The sequence below is a fragment of the Dinoponera quadriceps genome, unplaced genomic scaffold (genome assembly GCF_001313825.1).
Source record: "Dinoponera quadriceps isolate SergipeBrazil2010 unplaced genomic scaffold, ASM131382v1 scaffold3579, whole genome shotgun sequence".
Lineage (NCBI taxonomy): Eukaryota > Metazoa > Arthropoda > Insecta > Hymenoptera > Formicidae > Dinoponera > Dinoponera quadriceps.
The window spans coordinates 335,249-352,754 of NW_014557637.1; the positions used below are offsets into that span (position 1 = coordinate 335,249).

Genomic DNA, 17,506 nt, shown 5'->3' on the forward strand with positions numbered 1-17,506 from the left:
CGAGACTTCGAATTGATTATTTTAATTAGCGACTGCACGAGACATCGCTGCTGGGAAGAGGCGGCGACGCGAATTCCTCGAAAAATTTAATCGGCCGTGCACAGCACAATGCGCCGCGATTGTACTTGGTAACCCGTTAATGTTACCTCCGGCACATGACGTCCCGTAATTAGGTCATCATTTATGCTTACACTGTTGTGCGCGAGCGTTTTAGGTGGTGCGAACGATAAGTGCGGAGCTCATTATGCGACGATCCGGCTTTTTCGAGAGAAAATACAATCTTCTTCTCGCTCCGTGTATGTTATTTACAATTAATTGAGAGTACGTCCACGAGAGAGATGCGTTATCAGAGGAAACATTTCTACATTTACTTTCATCATTAAGTATTAAGTTGATGTAAAAGTTTCACCGTCTTCGTCAAATAAAATGGATAACGAAATCATTCAATTTCCAGGGATCGATGATTTTTACTCGAAATTTTCTGCAACCTCACTTTTTACGTGCACTTTCACTGTTTTTCTCGTTCCTTCTAATTATTTTCTTTGTGTTTTATCTATCTTTTTTCAGCAATATACAGTAATAATAATTATTATTACATTTATTTACGGGTACAAGAACTCTTTTGGAAAAGAGAAATACAAAACAAAAAACGTTGAAAGGAAAGATACAAAATAATATTATTATAATTATTTCTAGACATCTAACGAGAACTTCCTGTTCTCCTTTCAACACTCAAACTTCCTACGAGAATTTAATAAAAAATTACGAATCTTTTATATCAGTCCGATTCGTCTCGCATTAGGAGGCACGCGGATCAAAGTTCATACTCGAGGGACCAATCGAACAATCGGAAAAGCCAATCTCGCGAAATCTGAAGGAAATCGCTGTCAGGAATCGGATTCGAAATAAAACGGCGGAAGTTATCGAGAAGTTGCTGAAAGATCGCGGGACCGCGAGGCGGAAATTGCGGCACGGGGGGCATTTAATATCACCGCGTATGCATCGTTCGAGTTATCGATAGATCGCGCGAGCCAGATACGCGTCTATCAATACGCGAGGGCAGATAATTAGATTTCGTTGCGCGGATAGACACGTTAACACGCTTATTGCGAATGTTCGTGCCGAGCGAGCAAGCGAGTCCAAACGCGCGCAGCCGAACACGGCAATAATTCACAATGTCGCTCCGAATTATGTGTACGGCGGCACCGCAACTGTTCAAAATATCTCTATTATGTAACGGGAAAACGAAGCGCGGCGAAACAGCGAAAAATACTGACTTATTTGTCCTCGCCATCTGCGCGATATCAAATCTCGATAGAGCGTACCCACTTTTGCTTCGTTTGGCGACCGCCGGTGGAATCCACCTTCCCGAATAGAATAATCGAATATCGTCGCTTTACGTCAGCGCGTATAGTCGCCTCGTATATAATAGTCCGTCCCTGGTAATGTCTTATTCTTAGCAGCGCTGCGTTGTATCGAGCGGATTTCTGCCCCCGATGGTAAGGGAAAATCGGAATTTACATCGGAACGATACTCGCGTCGCTCATCGATCCACCCTCCGCCCTCTTCTCCGCCGCTCATCGATCGACGTCCCGATGGAAATACCGAATCCTCTTGCAATAACGAAGTCACAGTGTCGACGCGACTAAAATTCGACGAATATCTAATTGCCCGCTATTATCGCTATTACCATCTCTGTTTTCTAGGTCACTCTGTATAAATTCCGCCTTTGTCGCTACGATCATCCACGACAGATTAAGAGCGAGTTAAAAAGTTCTTGTCTTTTTTTTTTTCTTACGGAAAAACTCGCGGCTGGTCGCACGAGAGACACGTGTGACGTAGAAATGCGAGAGAATCTGATTCACAAAAGTGTAAATTGTCACTGCGCATATCGTAAATAAATTAACTGATACTTCAAAATTTGCTGGTTTCTTTCTGTACACGTTTCGCGGTATTAACTAGCTTTTGTAGAATTTGTCTTTTCCTTGCATATGTTATCAGTTTGGAAATTACATATTGTACTAAAAGGATGACGTATTCCCGTAAATAAATAAGTATAAATAAAAATCGGCATCGGAAGCGAGGCTAGGAGAGTCTTACAGACCGAGGGAAAAATATGTAACACGCAGTAAAAAAATTTCGTATTAAAAACGGCCCACTGAAATTTTGTGCTATTTTAACACGGGGGATGTGTTAAAAAGTACCCAAATATAATATTAAATTAATATACTCATACGTTAACAGAGTGAGTGTGTTGATTTAACATTGTATCTGTGTACACTTTGACACATTCCTCATATTAAGGTAACACGAAATTTTTCACTGTATACATTCGTAACTACGATACCATAACTCTATACACAATAGTAAGGGAATTATAGTCATAGAAGAACCACTTCTCTTAATTGTTATTATAGTGTTGGCGATAATAACTTAACATGTACATTACTACTATCTTCGTCGTTGAAAGCAGAGGAAGGCTTAGGCCGAAAATGAGGCTAATTTACCCCAGTATAATTTGTCGGCGAAGGATCGCAAGAAAGAGAGTGGAAATTCGCACGAGGAAAGAGTCGTGTTCGGCGCGCGCTTCGCGTGCGGGCCTCGCGCGCCGCGCACGGGCTCGTGCGCGCGCTCGCCGGATCTCATCGTATCGATGTGTTCGTCTTACCTTGCGTGCTGCCGTTGGGCTGCCCGGCCTGCGGTATCCCGGGGTAAAGCGGCGAGGGATGGGGCGACGGTTGATTGCTGGGCGGTCCTGCAGAATGCGGGTTGGCAGTCGTCGGGGTCGGCGTGGCCGACGGTACTTGCTGGGATTGCTGGGATTGCTGCACGTTACCGCCGGACGTGGGGGTTGCCGCGGGGGTGCCTTCACCCCCGGTGCCACCCACGCCGCCGGACAGTTGCTGCTGTTGCGATTGTTGTTGCTGCTGTTGCTGCTGCGATTGTTGCTGCTGCTGCTGTTGCTGTGGCGTTTGCTGCGGCGTAGGCGGTTTTTGCGCGTCCGCCGGCTCGCTCATCGTTTCTGCAACGAGAGAGATCGCCGCAATCTTGAATATTAATCCGGCAGCGTCGGCCAGCAACGCTCTCTCGGCGGGCGTGCTGCTTTTTAGGTAGCTAGACCGTCCGCTTGGACGCGCTTCCGCACGCGATCGATTTCGTGCGGGAACCGCGCGCGCGCCACGAGCCGCGCGTTCGTGTCGAAGGCTGTTTCGCTCCCAGCGAGCGTGCGAGATAGCGTCTTAGGGGGGTGTCGTTTATTACGCTTGTTGTCGTGGAACTTTAAGCATCAGCCGGCTAATCGGACAATTCAGATTCTCTCGGAACGCCGCTTCACGCGGATCCTATTCCGAACGCGTGTCGAACGTTAAATATGCCTTTCTCGTTCTCTCGAGCTGAGACTACATTACGTTTACGTGACGCTCGCTGTGAGAAGAAGCGGAACTTGGAATTAAAAGGGCATATTCAGCGCTCATCGGGCGTCCGGAGAATACGGCTCGTTGCGGGATTTCACGGGGCTCGGGGATTGAACTTTTTTTCGATGTCTGATATCGATAGTGATACTTCTTCTTTCTCTTCCTCTATCTCTTTCCCCCCCTCTCTCTCTCTCTCTCTGTCTCTCCCTCTCTCTCTCTCGCTTTCTCTCTCACTATATCTCTCTCGAAACTCGCTGCTTGCACGGCATCCGCTCGCTTACATCGCCGTGCGCGCGCTTTTTCGTCGGGGGCCTCGATCGATTTTGCGGTTAATTTAAATAACGTACCTCGGTGCGGTAACCGGCACGGGATGACGTACGTTGATAAATAGCCCTACGGCATCGCCGTCGAGCCACCGACGAATTTCGCAACTTTCGACGAATAATCCGCGGGACTGCGAGCGAAATACTTTAATTACGGAAGGCAGGGTGAACGTCGCACGCTCGAGACTCCCTTCTCGAAAAGTTCGGATTGTTCGGGCGAGTTGATATGACTGATGGCGAAACTCGCGGAATAGTTTCGAGATCGATAGCAGGCCGGGATTTCCTCCTCAGCCGGGGGGATAGACCGGCCCCGCCATTGTTACGCGCTAAGTACCAAGGGAAGATGTACTAATCATCTCGTGCGCATCTCGACGAGTTTTGTTAATCTTCGAGCTGCACGGCAAATCGAAGGAGAAGCGTCTCGACGCTAGTTAGCTGAATTGCGTGCGTCTAGTCGGCGTTGTCGTATACTGGCAAAAAGGTGTTTGCTATTTTCATATGATTATAATTGCTTAAGTGATACTCAAAGCAGCTAATTTGTCATTTTCGTAATGTATATTTTCCATGTAATTTATGTCGGTAAAAGAGATCCCAAGTCTGGTAAGCGGCCAGGCATTATTGACGATTAGCAAACAAATCTCTGTTCTTAAACTCGCAAAAATGTTTTCGCGGCAAATTTTTGCTCTGAATCGTCGAGTGAATATTTTCACAAGAAATTGGAGAGTAATATGCAGTCTAACGCACGGGAAAAGATTTCTTTGGACTTGATAAAATTCCTTTAATTAAAACAAATTTGTCTTTTGGAATGGAACAAACGAATGTTTGATTCAACGAATAAAAAATTATTTGGTTTCTCAATAAATGTCTTTACGTTAAATAACATATGTTTTTATATTTTCACTCGAAAATTGCAATGGTTGTCACATGCAATGAATTACTTGAAACAAGTAACACTACGTTAGAAAAATATTAAAGAACTTTGTTCCAGCGGAGCAATATTTAATATATATAAAATAATAAATTTTTTTATTAAAAACAAATATTATTTCCTCTAAATAATACTGTTTTCTCTATCAAGAACATGGTTTATTCCAGTGAAGCAATAACATTTTCATTTCAACAATTTGATATTTCGTTCAGCAGATATTCAATTATGTTGTTTATATTAAACAAACCCAAGTCAAACAAACACGCATATTAAATGCAAATAAACCATTTTCTCGTATGTAATTCACCATCTAGAAGAGCCTAAACGGTAAAAACAGACTAATTCCTGCTTTACGATCAGCTTTTCCCAAACATTTTTCTCGGGATTTTCACCGTCGCTTCGATCGACTTTTCACTCGTTTTAAGTGAGATCCTATATAAAAAAAAAAATTTGTGAAGAGAAGGTTGCGTGAACGTTCGACCCGGTAAAAAATGAATCCTTCGTCAAACATTATCGCGTCGAACAAGCCAACTAACACCGCGTTCGAACGGAACACGAAACCGTTCCGAGGTTTCCCACAATTCGTCGGTAAGAGGGATCGCTCTCGTATCGTAACGCGATAACGTTAACGGTCGCGCCCGTTGTTATCTATGCCGCTATCTATCCGCGCGAGAACGGAGGAGAAGGAACGTAAGAGCGTGATTCGCGCAAACGATAAGGGACAAGAGCGGTTTCGGGGAGCGCGATCTCCGCGCACGGCTCCGTCTTGCAATTTAATCGCGCGACTCCGGCGCGCCAAAAGCGGTGGCTGGCCGCGCGATTGCGGAAATTGGAACTCGCGTCTGCCACGGTAACGAGCGTGAAACGCAATTACGACCTTCGACATCGGGCCGGCAAGTAGCCGGCGGCCCGTTGCCACTCTGTTTCTCGTTTCCTGCGGCGGCTCGCGCCGAGGGTGGCGGACACTTTCGCGCGCGAACGCGGAAATTTCCGTTTGCCGCGGGATTTCACATCGCGCCCACCGACCAGAAAATACCGCCGCTCGGGGAGTCGGCGGACTAGAAAAATATCGAGCTTACGGTCGCATTTCGTTTGAAGGTGGTGAGTTATCGGAGGAAATGAAAGAGAGTCTGCGCCGCGGAATCGGAAGCGAGAAGATCGCAGTTCGTATCGGACGAAAGTGAGGAACGTCGTTGCGTAAAAATCGCGGTGAGCATGACACGAGTATTGTATTATTCGATAAGTTCGTAAGAGTTTTTATGAAAAATATCGAAGCCGATATTTTTATACACAATTAAGCGCAACTACGTTCAATAATGTATTGACTGTTTCCTTTTTCGATGGCATACTGAAAGAAAAATATTTAGTGTTTGTAACTATAATATCGTAACTATAAAAAATATATAGTAAGAGAATTATAATCAGCAGAACCATTTTGCTAGTAAGTGTTACTATAATGTCAGTGATAACAAATTTGCATACATATTGCTGCTACTACTTTCGTGGTTATAAAAAGAGAGATATATTTGAGGTCGAAAATAATTGTAATATCTATCAATACGGGTAACAAAAAGAATAATAAAAAAATAGTGTTGCGTCCAATTATAAAAATATCGGCTTTAAATTTTTCGTGAAAATATCGGTCTCTCATCAGCTCTTCCTTGTTGTATTATTGTTTCGATCTCAGCGGCTAATATTTATTCTATCGTAACACGAGTGATGAGAAAGAGAAACAAGTGTGCACACTCACCATTTTCGGGAAACGACGTCGACCGTATCACGGGCAGCAGTATTCCCTTCTGCACCAACTCGTCTCTACTGGCACGTACCGAGATCTTTCTCTCGAGCGCTGTCAACACAAAACAAAGATAACGTACACGTCATTACATCGTTCGTTCCATACGTAACACAATCGTCAACAAAGCTCGGAAAGGTTAGCGTCCTTTTTAGGTCAGGTGCCCCACTCCAGTGTGAACTACGTGCCGATCACCGACAGTAACAAAGCCGTATAATAAATGGAATTTCCGATATCTGAAATTCCGCTTGCGTGTAGGAGGAGATCGATCGCGAAAAGTGGAAAATTCCGAACTTTACTTACGGTGTGTTTCGTCGATAATGTATGGAAACGAGGATAAATCGAGATAAATCGTAACGTACACGGTAAAAAATTTTGTGTTAAATCTAACACATTTCATATGTTCCAAACAGTTTATACAAATTTTTGCGTTAACGCAATGTGAATATGTTGAAAAGTAATACAAATATTATGTCAGAAATTAATATACAATTTTAATATCCATAATATGTTAATTAATACTTGAATAAAAGGTAGTTTAACATTTACAAGTGTTATTTTAACATTTACACGTGTTGAATATTGACTCAACAAAATATACGTGTTAAGGTAACATAAACATAGTATGTTAAATTAACACACGGATGTGTTATAAATTTAACACAAAAATATTAATACGGACCAGTTTTAACAGAAGTACAAAATATTTTTCACTGTGTAGGAACGCCGCTAAAAGACTACGTTATACATTATTCGCACGTACATACATATTTTATTTGACACGCGATTGCCACGTTTAAATGTTTTTACTTGGAAATACATATGAAAGGTTAACAACATCCATCATTTTAAGATACAGATAGAGATTATCGGCAGTAATATAGCAACGTTGATCGCGAAACGCGACAACGCAACGAGAGATCTACCGCGCTCGCACTATTAACGTTCTACTTACACAGCGAAGCGGCCTCGAATTTATCCGATTTCTTTTTCCGCTTCCATTTCCAAGGCTTGAAGAGTCTACCGAGGGCCGAGAACTTGCTTTTTCTTTCCAAGGGTGGCGTTCTCGCGCCCGAGCCCAAACTATTCGTCCGCAAGGCAGCGCCATTTTGCTTTTTCGCTGCAACAACAGGAGACAACTTCACGTTCATTTGCATTCATCATGAATATACGCGCGCCTTTCCCGCGTAATATATGAAATGGGGTTGTGATCGCGTGAGAACAGCACTGCACGATCGATTTCAGTTGAGCGAGTTTCTTACTCGCGAACGATACCGAGGTCAACTGCCATTTATCCACAGCTGAGTACGCTGAAAGCACGTGTTATCAGCCTCGGATACATTGTCCAGTTTTCCCGCTTTTCCAGCGAAACGAGGGTGCGCACAGTTCCCTATATTACCCGCGCTTACCGACCAGGGGCGCGGTGTTTCAACCCTCTTATCCACGTCCGCAAGGGTGGAAACGAGTGAACGACCGTCGATCAAGCGCTTCACCCCGATAAAATCTTTTTTAATTTTTACCTCGATAAAAATAACCTGTACCACATGTCAGCGCGCTGATCAAAATACTCCAATGTTCCGCGCGATTTTCATCGTAAACGAGGGTCAACGAGAAAAGCTGGCCCGATGTGTTTGTTTGAACAAAACGAAAAAAAAAAAAAAATTGCGGATTATAACAATGTAGAAACTGCATAATTAAATCGCGTTGTTATGATGCGATTACGCGTCTCTCTCCGTGGAAACAGAACGGTTCGCAATGGTGTAAGAAATTTGACGCGCGAGCACGTCTCACCGTTCGCGCCAAATAATACTAAAATTTCCGCGCACAATTTTCCACGTGAACTTTTCAGCGTGAGGAAAATGCTGTCTCGCATTCTCTCTTTTCATACCCACCGCATAAACGCGCGCTGCTGTAAAATATATACCGAGTGCACCGATTCCCTGTGCGCGAACATTATCCTAATGACAGTTCACATGCGGAACGATAATTAATGTGCTAAAGCGCGAAATGAGCCATGGCTAAACGTCCGGGAAAACATATTTCCGGTCAAATATGAACGTTAAACGATCTAATTGTTGCATAAACAATGTATCTTTATGGAGCCCGGCATATTAATGGCCGCTCCGTGCTGTTTTTTTAAATATTAACGACGAAGGGATTACACAGCGCGCAAATACGATGATTAAATTCCAGACATTAATGACGATGCGTGCGTGTGTATGGCGAAAGCCCGAATTTTCCACGACTTTTGCTTCGAAGCGTACTCGCTCGTACTCCGGAGACGAAGCCAGATAATGCCGAGCCCTAACGGCGCATCTGCTAACACGCCGCCGGCTTCCTACCCTTACTCGCGCAAAAATAAACAGCCATTGCGGAAGGATATTCTTTTTACCTCGCTTTCAGCCCGCTCCTCTTTTCCCTTCTCTTCGCTTCAGTCTCTCGCGCGCGACTGATTTCGTTGTCAGACAACGGCGGGCAACGCGTGTCACCATAAAATCAATACTCGACAACGTTACCGGGTAAGATAATTTGGCGGATTTTCCAACGCGCTGTCCCGAAACGTTAGCCAATCACGCCGGAAGTGACACGCCGTAACGAATTCTGCCGACGCACGGCGGAAAAACGATTAAAAGACAAAATGGAGGGAGGGAGGGGCGTTCGCCGGCGTTAAAACCCACTCTCGTAAGCTGATTACCCAGACATGTGTTTACGAAAGCAATATCGCAGTAAATATAATCAGATGCTAACGAGAGCGCAAACACGATCAGCAAGCAGATTTATTGGTTTTTTCGCGTGCGTAATGCGGATGACGTACGTTGCATCGCAAGGAAAATCCGCAAGGAGCCGACGTGTGCATGTAAGTCGGTCGCGTCGGAAATTCACCCGGCGTTGCGGAGACCACTTCTGCAACTATCCACGAGCGGACGGGATGAGATTAATTTCACGTCGACGATGAATAATTATTTGCCATTGAGAAAGAAAACCCTCGCGGAAGCAAGAGTGCGAACAAACACTTAATTAGAGGCAACGAAATTACCCGAACGAAACATTAATCCAGGACGGAAGGTTCGCGAGCACTTTTCTCTCGCTTTCGTTCGCCCCCGCCTTTATCGCGCTACCGGTCTCGCGAGAAGAAAGGGAGCTCGTTTCAAAAGAAAGAAAGAAAGAGAGAAGAACAAGAGGGCGGGAGGAAAGGAGAGAGACCGTTCGTTGAATACGCCCTTTGAACCTGCACTTATCGGCCATCTACTAGCTTCCTGTTTGTGACGCCGTTACTACATAATACAGTAGTTACCGGCCCTCCTCGCATGTCGAAACCGCGCGGGCACAATCGACGAGAACACGTATAGCCTGCGGCCTTCGCGATCCGCCGAATAAACGAAACGCGACGACCGCGACTAACTCGACGAGAGAGATCTCGTCGCAGATGCGCCTCGGGAATGTTGCGCCGCGTGCGAACACTGAGAGAAAAGGTTTCACTAATTTAACGAAATACCTCGGCAAATTGTTGATATGGGGCAGCAAATAAATACTCTGTTATGGAAGCAAATGATTTGTTACTTCAAATTTGCTGCTCGCTTGTGTAATAGGGACAGACACTATTGTTCTATAAATCCAACGAGTCATAAACTTGATTCGCCACACGGGAGAAAAGTTTGCTTGTATTAACCGGAAAGGGAAGCAGATTTACTCGGAGGAAAGCATTTCTGGTTATGAGCACCACATTTGGATCATAAGAATCAGAAAGTCTGTTTCCTTCCGTTAGAACGCATCTGGTTGCGCTCTTCCCGGCTAATGCAATCAGATTTTTTTCCCGTGTAGCAATACAGACCACGATCGATAAATTCTGCCATACGCATACGTCCACGAGACAACCATATCGCCCGTATTCGCGTGGTCGCCCACATTGTGACGTGTAATGTTCAAAAGCCCCGTATATCTCGGCGAGGGAAGAAGAAGTTACGGAGCGGCGAGGGTGAGATGTGACGGGAGGAAAGTGCGTCTCACGGCCGAACCGTGTCAAACGCTGGCAATTTCGAGGAGCTTCCCGCGGGGAATAATGGCCGATAACGTGTGGTAGGACAGTTTCGCGGAGGGGGCGAGGTGGAAAGCGGGACCGATTACACTGGCCTTAAGTACCCTTCGGGGGACGTTCGCGTGACAGTGGCGTCTTGGAGGGCGAACTACTCGAAGTGGCTGCTTTCGGCAGCGGAGAAAGGGCCAGAAAGCGAGGGAGGAACGGGACCGACGCGGATCGGAGTCGCTTAAACGACGATCGCTTAATTAGCAGCCGAAGCGTTGATTCCCCGAGCGGTCGAGAAGTTACGTCCAAGTGAGCGGCCGGGAGGTGAAGGGCGCAGCTCTCTTCCGACGGAATGACGCGCGTGATGAATCGAACGGTGGGACGACGTTACGGTTCGATCGTGTCGCGCGATCCATTAGCGTAATGGCCGCGGGGTTTATGATACCGAAGGGTGCGGGCGAGCGCGAGGCTTCCATCATCCGTCCTCTAAGATTTACTCTCGAAATTTCGCGGAGTGAAATCTCACTCGAAACGAGCGAAAATCCACCCCCGAGTGGCGGCAGCGAAATTACCGCCACTCGAAATCGTTAAAGTGAATGTTTCACTCAAGCTCAGAGTGGATTTCAATTCCACGTGAGTAAGCGCTTCAATCGATTAGAATTTAAATTGTTTCTTATAATCGTAGAATACATTAAATTCACCTTTCAATTTTAAGTAGAAGTATTCAAATCGACAATTCGGAATGGAGAATTTAGTCTGTACGAATACAACAAATCGCTCGAATTCGAGTGACTCGACTGTCACTCTGCTGAAATGCCGTTCGAATGAAATTTCTGAGAAAAGATTTAGAGAGTACCGCGAATTCGAAGATTCTTCACGCTCATTCCGCGAGCTTGGAGAAATTGGATTTTCCCCTTCATTTAAACGTTTCTATTCGAAGCTGCAACTAAACGCAACTTCCGCTCTCTGATGTAGAAAGATAATGCGCCGGATAACGCGGGGGAATAATACGGAATTCTTAATTAACCGAACGCAGACGGCATCTTACCGCGAGTGAAACGCGCGCGCCAGATAAGTTCTTTCTCTCCTCCGCCGTTCCACTCCCGCCCGCTGCTTTTCCCTCCTCCTCGGGAAAGGCAGGAAAAGAGGTATATCGGTGGCCCCGATGCCAAAGTGGAATAATTGACGCCACAAAGCACTTCCGCTGTCCCGGGAGGCCTATTCACGCGCATCGAAGACCGCCGAGGGCTGTTGCACCGCGTCTACCGGCGACAGACAATGGCAATATTAACGCAATAGACCGTATCCGCCATTGTTCGAGGTCGTGCGGCGTCTTGGCGGAGGATCACCTTACTCTCGTTACCACGAGGAAAACAGACGCGGGAAGGAATTCTTTTAACCGCGACCGAGAGGCCCTACCGATCGATTTAAGCGCGACACGAGTCGAGTTTTATCGTCGATGTAAGTGGTGCAACAAAAAGAAAGAGCAAACTTGTGCCTCCCACGTAAGAACGATAAGATATGATTATGATAAGATAATTTCTTATCATACATTTTCTAATATCTAATGGAATGCCAAATAAGATTCGAATTGGGTGGCTGTACATTGTACTAAAATATTGAATATTTTCAAAACATCGAAATATCTTATCAACGGCAAATAAGATAACGATGAAAAATAAGATACATTTACAGAAGCTGCTCGAAGTGATGACTATTGGTATATTGATGTAATTTCTGTTGGATAAATTTGCCCACTACCGTCAGAATTCGAAGATATCCAAGGTGGTAATAGTTATTGACCGGCTCCGTGTAACATTCGGCAAAGTCGGATGAAGTTTTAGCAAAGTTAGGCCGTCGTTGACGGAGAATCGAAAGCCTCGAAACGAGCTTTACGTAACAATTTCGTAATGGCGAGTGGCCGATCCCGTTTGACGATTCGCTCGAACTAACTACAAAGTGGCGCCACTTCGCTCAATTAATTGATCTTTACATCGGATTGCATTAACTTGCCCCCCCGGGTACATCGATCGATGATGAACTGCTGCTACTCGCGAACTACTAACCGCGCGGTGACACAGGGGGACGTATGACGTCACGCCGCACTTTGTAATTCCCGGTTAGCGCGATTAATGTGCAAATGAAGCGTAACAGACGTCGGATGTCGGCGCGTTGCGATGCTTGCGGTTATTTAATCGGGGTCGATGGTGGTGCAGCGTGCGAAAGGGTTTAACAGAATCCACATAAATGGACATCGTACAGCGTGGATTTCCGGCGAGCTCGATCATCGTTATCGCGCGCGCGTGCACGAGAATCCCACAATGCTAATTGCGTGAGCTAAATATAGCACGCGCGAGTATCGTTGAGTGACGAGCGTTTTCTCGACGAAGAGATTCGATTCACGTGGTAAAGAAAAGTTCTTTTAGAAACGATCTACTGAAATTTTTGTGTTACTTTAACACGGGTGCATTTGTTAGCACAAGCCAACTGGACTCTCGGTAGGAACTGAAATTTGTGCGAACGTTCGCGCGCGTGCAATTTTTTTCCGGTTTTTCTTAAAATATACTTAAACTGATAAAAATATTTCTTATGATTTAAGACGCCTCAAAACTGAATTACGTTTACTTGATTCCAGCAGTTTTGTTTTGCCTGCGTACTGATCATTTGTCTCCGGAATCTAATTTAATTATGGGACTATTCGTCGGGATAATTTAACGCGATTCGGTTGAACATAACGTCACGTCGGATCGGAGCGTTCCAGTTCGGCTGCGGCGGTTCTTTTATGTTCAGGTTCCCGTCTATCGGCTCGAAATCACCGACTCGCTCTGTCGATCTTTGCACAACGACCGGAACTATTGATATTTCTGTTATTCTTCAATTACCGCAGATGGTTGCGTGTCGCTACGGTTATCATTACGGATATATCAATATTACGAATTACAGTCAATCGGAGACCGCACGTCGCGGTTTACGCGCGACGTATCACGATAAATAGATCGGATGCGACGGAGATCGAGCGCGCGAGTCAACAGCACAAAACGGACTGCGCCCGCAAAATGCGCGAATCCAACAATGTAATCGCTGCCTTTCACCCGACAAAGCGAATCCGATGAAAGACGCGGATTCGACATCAGGCGTCGCCGATAGCGGCGACCTTTCCGGATGTATCCCGGTGCGAGCGGAACTCATTAGCGGGACTCACGAGCCGGTATCGCGAGGAAGAGGATTAATTGTTGTCGTTAAAACGGACCGAGCGGGCGTAATGCATCGCCTAATCGAGTTGCGGCACAGACGTAATTGCGACGATCGGGCCGGATGAGCCCCGGAATGCCCGGCGGAACCGTGGCGACGCGTCGTCGTCACTCGGCTGGACCCGGCTGCTGCTGAGAGCTGGATATCGTCGATCGCCCCGACGCAACAGGCGCAGCCGCCGGTGCTACGCGCACAATAGACACGCGTCATTGTCGGCGGCCCTTGAACCGTGCCAGACAATTCCGTAATCGACCGACATGAGTCGGCTGGCTTGGAGAGATAGAAACTCCTCAACCCTTTAATACTGTCCATTTTGGAAATTTACTGTTTCTTTAAGTAAAAAAATATCGTGTAAACGTAGGTGCAAACAGCGTTTCAAAGGTTTCATTCGGCAAGTAATCTCGGCGGGAAGAATGAGCAAAATTGCGTTATCGAAAATTATGAAAATTATGGCAAATCGTCTGCGAGGGGTTGAGCGAGTGATTTCGCCTCTCCCTTTCTCCCAGCGTGCGTCTCTTTCAGATCTCATTACGGCGCTGCGTTGCGCGAATAACGCGAAATCGCATAATGGCCGCGTCGCAACGACAATGTCGGACGATTTGCGCGCTGCCGGGGTGCATCCGTGCAGGAGAACGTGCATAAGCGGCCGCGGGTTGCGATATCGCGCGCGGGCCGTTACCGTGACGCGCGCCTTACATCACGCGCCATAAATCACCGCTAACGGAATAATAAAGAGCCGCGCGCGCCGGCTTCCTTCTCGTGTTCGCGAGACGTGACACGGCCGACGAGAACGGACGGAAAAGCGCACGGATAAAATAAAGGTAGCGCGCGCAGCGGCAGCAGTTAGGGCACGTTGCCCTGGGTACGGCGGGGGCGGTGGCATCCCTCGCCGCCAAGGGATGCTGGGGTGTTGCCATGGAGACGCCACTTTGTTTTCCGTTCTCCAATTACCTGGCCGCTGGTTGTCAACTTGAAGCCCTAGGTACGATTTCGCCGCGCTGACCGAAGGCCTCGCGGAGGTGGCGTCCGAACGCGATCACCCGCGTGTCAACGTCGGAGCACACCTCGTTAGGCCGTTTAGAGACGGCTAATTCCGTTCTCCTTGCCCATCTCGCCCCACCCTCGCGTGTCCACGCGCCGTTGCCCGGCTCTCTTTCTCTTGACCCGTTTTTCTCCCCCTCTTTATATGTCTCTTTTACGTTAAACGAACACGATTTCTGCAAGAGTGCGACACGACGGCACGCCGATTGATTCTCGTCTGGACACGCGGCCGCGAAAGGCGGACAGTGTTGCGCTTAATTGCTCGTTAAATCGCCCGGGAGGCTCGTAAAGGCCAGTTATTCAACAGAACGCCGAGCTCGGGAGCCGAAAATTCGAAAGCCAGACGGAACATCGCGCCGCGGAAACCATAAAGGCAGGCATGCCCGGCTGTACTCGGCTTTAGACTATCGGAGGAACACGCTATCGCCCTCCCGGAGAACAGAGGGGTCGAACAGCGGGCACTGGACTTCGGGTCTCTATTATATTCGCCTCGCCGAGGGAGGCTAAATAGTCGTTAATGCCCAATAGCATCCATCATCCGCGCATCCCGAGCATTCTTCTCGGAATCCTCGTAATTTTTATCCGATGGCGGCGCACGTGATTTAACGTTTTCTTTCTTCAATCGGACGGTCGGTTAGTTTTTATAACGCATTGATTGGAAAAAATTAGCGGATTGCACGCGGCAAAAAAAAATACCGTTGAATTAATAGAATTTCCACCGGCGCGCGTAGAGTAAATCATCGTGATTCAACAGCGTTGTGTTATTGAAACTAATACTTTAATTATTGAAACAATACATACACATGCATGATAGTTTTAATGATATATGCCATTGAATGCGAAAATTTACTCCAATTACGCTGCTATTGGAAACTCCACCGGTCCGACGGTATTTATTTCCGTGCACCAATTGAATATTTCGAATAGTTTGAGGATATTAAATAATACATCGGACGATACGGAAAAAGATTAGCCCGAATCGAATTTCGGTTCTACGTTATAATCTGGTAAAATAAGTAATTAAACAACCAAGTTTTCACTTTTAAATCGGACTGTCTATGATCGATACGTTTTTTTTATAACTATATTGCTCGGAAAAAATTAGGGAATTGCAATAAATGAATATTTGTAATAATTTGAAGACATTAAATAATACATCGAATAATGTAAAAGATTCATTTGAATCGAAATTTTAATTGTATATTAATCCTGCTGAATATGTCGAAAATTAATACTGAAAGATCAATATTGAAAAGTAAATGTTTGTTTGAATCAATATTGCTTGTTGTGTAAATAGCAAACATGCTTGACAAATAAAGAGAGATTTATGAAATTAGAATTATTTATCAAATAATTATGGATTATGAATACTGGCTTTGTAGTAGACTCTAAATTACAATTCGCGTGGGATGCTTCTGTTCTCGATAATCTCGTCCCTTAAAATCGAATTTATTTTATGTAATAAATGATTTAACACATCTAGAATTATACAATACATCGTTGCCCGCGTCCAGAGGTCTCGCATCCTCCCTACCTCCCGTCCTGCCTTCCCAATTCTGCTATCGGCTGCCCGTCGTGGCACTGACACCCGAATTCGATTCGATCGAAGAAACGCGTGTTAATTAACGCGAACGTCGGCGTTGGCCCGATTAAATATTTCAAGAGCTGAAATAGTTTGATTGCCCGAGGGAATTATAACTAACGCACCGATACACGTATCCCGTGTCGTTCGCCGACACAGAACACAACGATTCGTTCGCGAAAAAGTGTACGGTGCGCGAGCGAACCAAAACAATTGCGACAACAATGACAGATTTATGCCCCTTCCCTCCTCCCCCACCACCATCCGCCTATCGTTGTCACCACTGCTGAATGACAAATATATTCGGCGACCGAGGAATAAAAATAATCAACGCTCTCCGAAGTATCTAAATTCTATCGAAATGTTCTATGCGGACACAAATAATAATAATAATAAATTTAAATATTTTTAGATAAAAATATATTTATAGGAAGGGAAAGTTGGTTATTTTATTTATACGTTAATTTTTAATAGATTATTTTTATTTGATTAAAAGTCTTATTAGATTCAATTAGATTAAAATTGTCGTGGTTAATGTAAAATCCAAATTTCGACTCGGGTTCGCGTGAAGAACGTTGGAAAATATTGGGGAGAAGAAACGGTTCGCTGAGCTTCAGGTCACGAATACGCCAATGACGAGTCTCTCGCTCAATAAGCGATTCTTATTCCACAGTCAATGTCAAGCGCAATCTACTTCTCAGACGAATTGATGAATGAACATTTGGTCACATGGGGCGTACTCGCCACCCGCGTGCTTTCGATTTCGCTTTCATCCGTTCGTCCGTTTATTCGTTCATTATCATTTGTTTAATTGAATGTCGCGACAACACGACTCGGCGAGCGCTCGGGAACCTTAATTAGCCGCATTTAACATCCAAGTCAATTAGAAGTAGTATTTAGGACAAAAGTCATCCGTGACTGGCAGATGAGAGGAAGTAAAGACCGCTCTCTTCCACCCTCTAAATGGGAGAACAGTTTCTTCGAATTTCACCCCAAGATTTCGGCGTGGGCGTGAGCGTGGGGGAGTAGGAGAAGGAGGAGGAGGAGGGAGAGCGACCAGGAGGAGTCACCGCGGATTGAAACGTAATTACCGAGATTCCTCTCGAGGTGAAACCGAGAATAGAACATACACAGAGCCGTTAACCACG

The 17,506-nt window shown here is 45.7% G+C and overlaps 1 protein-coding gene across 8 annotated transcripts in view; it reads right to left on the minus strand.

Moving 5' to 3' along the window:
- LOC106749325 (phosphatase and actin regulator 3) overlaps window positions 1-17,506 on the minus strand; it is a 297,230-nt gene that overhangs the window by 201,016 nt on the left and 78,708 nt on the right. For 7 of the 8 annotated variants that reach the window (XM_014628668.1, XM_014628667.1, XM_014628664.1 and 4 more), the window contains exons 3-5: window positions 7,415-7,579; window positions 6,415-6,513; window positions 2,669-3,022 (exon numbers count right to left, since the gene is read on the minus strand). In XM_014628668.1, the coding sequence (XP_014484154.1) occupies window positions 2,669-3,022; window positions 6,415-6,513; window positions 7,415-7,579 (618 nt within the window). The remainder of the gene's footprint in view (window positions 1-2,668; window positions 3,023-6,414; window positions 6,514-7,414; window positions 7,580-17,506) is intronic. The other variant, XM_014628669.1, reaches the window with a different exon arrangement.